This window comes from Pteropus vampyrus, unplaced genomic scaffold (assembly GCF_000151845.1).
Source record: "Pteropus vampyrus isolate Shadow unplaced genomic scaffold, Pvam_2.0 Scaffold417, whole genome shotgun sequence".
NCBI lineage: Eukaryota > Metazoa > Chordata > Mammalia > Chiroptera > Pteropodidae > Pteropus > Pteropus vampyrus.
The window spans coordinates 128,681-132,077 of NW_011889198.1; the positions used below are offsets into that span (position 1 = coordinate 128,681).

General features: G+C 56.6%; 1 protein-coding gene across 1 annotated transcript in view; it reads right to left on the reverse strand.

The window, feature by feature from the left end:
* DNAH3 (dynein axonemal heavy chain 3) overlaps positions 1 to 3,397 on the reverse strand; it is a 149,540-nt gene that overhangs the window by 4,445 nt on the left and 141,698 nt on the right. Inside the window, exons 57-59 of the mRNA XM_023523811.1 lie at positions 3,167 to 3,392; positions 2,734 to 2,934; positions 1,803 to 2,073 (exon numbers count right to left, since the gene is read on the reverse strand). Coding sequence (XP_023379579.1) covers positions 1,803 to 2,073; positions 2,734 to 2,934; positions 3,167 to 3,392 — 698 coding nt within the window. The remainder of the gene's footprint in view (positions 1 to 1,802; positions 2,074 to 2,733; positions 2,935 to 3,166; positions 3,393 to 3,397) is intronic.

Genomic DNA, 3,397 nt, shown 5'->3' on the forward strand with positions numbered 1-3,397 from the left:
TCTTATTTAACGATTCTGTTCTCCCTTTGCTGAAACTGACTTCTTCTAGACTATTGCCACTGTAAACAACATCGCAAGGAGCACCCATTTGTAGCGATCTTGTGGCCATGTATAAATATCTTCTTACTAAAAGCAGAACTTTTAGGTCAAAGGGTAATGCAATTTTCAGGGTTTTGATCTATCCTGCCAAAGTTGTTCTTTGTATAGACGACAAGGTACACCCCTGAGAGAAGGCAGCTGGGGAGGTGCCGAGGTTGCCCGCTCTCCTATCTGGCTTCTGGGTGACGAGGCCCAGCCACGCCCAGAGGGAAGGCACCTGAGCATGACAAAGAATCGGCCAGGAGAGAGGCCTCGTCCCCTCCAAAGGCTTGTGAAATCCCAGCCAAATGGACACGAGAATTGATCAAATGCCAGAAAGAGCTTCCGGACGCACAAGCACTAAATGTTCGCATTAAGAGGGATTTCAGGTTGAGCCACCTGGCGCACGTGCTAGCGGAGGCAGCAAGGGCAAAGCCGCCATCCGAGGGGTTATACCACACACCTCTAACTCCAATCCCTGAAGACCTGCGTGCAAGTTTTCCTTCTCTAGCTACTAGGAGCTCCGCTAGCTTCCAGGTTTTTAGTACCCAAAGAAGGAGCATTTGCCCCAGGAGACACAATAATGGCTCCCCCGAATCGGAGGCTGAACCGTCACCTAGGCTTTTCGGGGCTTCTCACGACACTGGGTGCAGAGGCCGAAACAGGGAGCGGGAGGAACGTTAAGATGTTGTCTGATGTGATTAAACCTGACCTTCATTGGAAAACGAGACTGCTGTCACCCTGCTCGCTTGTGTTACAAGGGCCGGTGGCAAAGGCCAGTGCAGGCCCCTGCAGCCACCAAGGAAGAGCTCCAGTGACCTCAGCAAGGAACGGAAGCCTTTATGCCCGGTGTCTGGGTGACTGAGAACTACATCCCGCCCTGCCAAAGAACTCTAGAGAGGAACCCTGAGGCCGAGAAAGCCAAGAAATTCTTAGAGGACATCCTTCCAGTCCCCTAGTCCTTTAAAGTCAGAGCTGTCCATAAAACTGAGCGACAACAAGGTAACGAGGCAAATGGCGGCAGCCGCACGGGGAGCGTCCGGAGCAGTGAGAACCTGTACTTAGAGGCACAAGCCATGAGCTTCCTCCTCTGGCCCAGAGCGCCTCTGGGAGCCCTTCAGCTTCGACCATTTGTAAGTGAATTAAGATGATCTCACGAGGCTCTACGCCACGGTAACTGCAGAAGCGGGGCGGGAGCCCGTGGCCGGCCGGGGGCGAGGCAGGGGGTGGCTGGCCTTCTCCCCTTGCCTTGCTCCATTTACCCCGATTTCACATACTGGCTAAGTGCCTGGGCTCTGGAACCAGACAGCCTGGGGGCAAACTCAGTTCTGCCACTGAATGCCCATGGGACCTTGCACTTAACCCTTCCGGGTCTCTGTTTCCTCATTTGTAAAATAGTGGTGGAGGGTTTACTAACTGTGCACATTTCAGAAGACTGTCGTGTGGCTGGAGGCAAACCCACGCTCCCAGGGCTCAACCGGCCTGGCGCTGATGCTGACGGTTACTATCAGCCTATACGTGGCAGAGGTTTTAACTTGACTCTGCAGATGTCACATGACTGAATGGCAGAGGAATGATTTAACCCTGGGCCGGCGTGTGTTGGGATGGCCTGATTTGCAGCCCTCCCTGTGGGCGGGGCAAACCCTTTCCTCCCAGCTACCCCATTAGACCCCCGGCCCTTGCACCCCAACTCCCAGGGTTTAAGTAGAGCCCATCCGGCCCACCTGTTGAATCTGATGAGCTCCTGCCTCAGGACGGTGTTCATGGATTCTTCATAGACCACTGGGTACAACTTCATGACCCTCTCCAGGTCAAAGTCGTCGGGAAGTTTGGAGAGGATGTCGTGGGCCAGCTCCTCAATCACCTCCTTAAATGCAGGAGAGACGTGAATGAGAAACAAGCCCGTGGCCTGTGGTTCTGTCTGTCTGGGTAAACCTGAAGACGGCTGTATTTGTCTTTTTAAACATGGTCCGTGGGCCCTTCCCAGGAACACTCCTACAGAAGCCAGTCCCACAGGAGAAGGGACGGGTGGAGGGGGTGGAGGGGGTGGAGGGGGAAGCGGGGAGGGAACAAACCCCCACCAGCCTTGGCGGGTGGGGGTGTGGTGGGGGGGACATCACCCTTTGGCCTAAGAAGTAAAAACCTGGAGCAAGCGCCCGAGGGCCAGGCAGGGCCTTCCTGCTCCGCCCCAGCCAGGTGGCCTCAGGCCAGCTGGTGCTTGAGATGGGACACTTGCTCAGTGACAGGGACACCTGGGAAGGCAGGAGGCCATGCCTTATCATTGAGCAGTGGGCTTGGCCAGCCAGCTGGGGAGGGGACAGACCCAGAGGAACAGCAAGAGCAGGGCCTGGGTGTGGGCTCTGCCATCCTACGCCCTGCGAGGTACACACTCCTCGTGCACTTCCCACTGCGAGGGGGATTTCTACCCCTAAGTCGAGACCCCCCAATCTGCAGCTTTATCCTCACAGCTATGACTACTTCTGGCACTGAGAACCAAATCAAGAAACCGAATGCACAAAACCCACAGCTGAGAGGGGCCAGCGAGGCGGGGCGAGGAAGCTGGCGGAGGGAGGAGGAGGGCGTGCTGGGATCTGGAGCCGGGGCTTCGGGGCCTGCCTCTGTCCCCGAGTCTGTGGACATCATGAAGCGGGTCACTTCCCCTTGCAGGGCTCATGTCGCCCTCGTCTGTGGACTGAGCAGAGGGGACGGGGCAGTGCCTCACGAAGCGTGGACTGACCACGAGAGGCACCCAGAAGGGTTCCAGGAGCTTCTGGGACATGAAGCCAATAGTGCTGAACCACACGGCCGTAAAGTCGCCCTCCTTGCAAGCTTCAGATACCTTTTTCTTTCTACCTCCTTCAAGGAGAAAGTCTCAGGTCAGTGCTAACCGACAGTCTGGACACCTGCTTTCGCAAGAAGCCAGCAAGGCCTTGGTGGCATCGTCTGGGAAGAACCCAGTGACGGCCCGGCTTGTCTTCTTTTCGTAGCTGCCATGGCGTTCTGGAAATGGTGCTGGGCTTGGAATTTACGATACCGATGTGCAATTTTTGAAATAAATGATTTTAAGCCAGAGTTGGTTTTTAAATACCACGTGAGTGGAGTGGAGGTGACGTGTGGGCATAGCCACGGGCCCTGCTGGGGACACAGGAGGAGCTGGCATCCTGGAAGCACCGGTGTCCCTCCAGCTCTGTGTCTGAGGACACGCGGCAGGAGCACCAGAGCCGCCGTGCCCCCTCCGTGGGTCTGCCCCCCGCTCCAGGGGCTGCGCTCCCTCCTACCTCCGCTTCCCCGCCTGCGTGGCCGTCACCCGCCGTCTGTG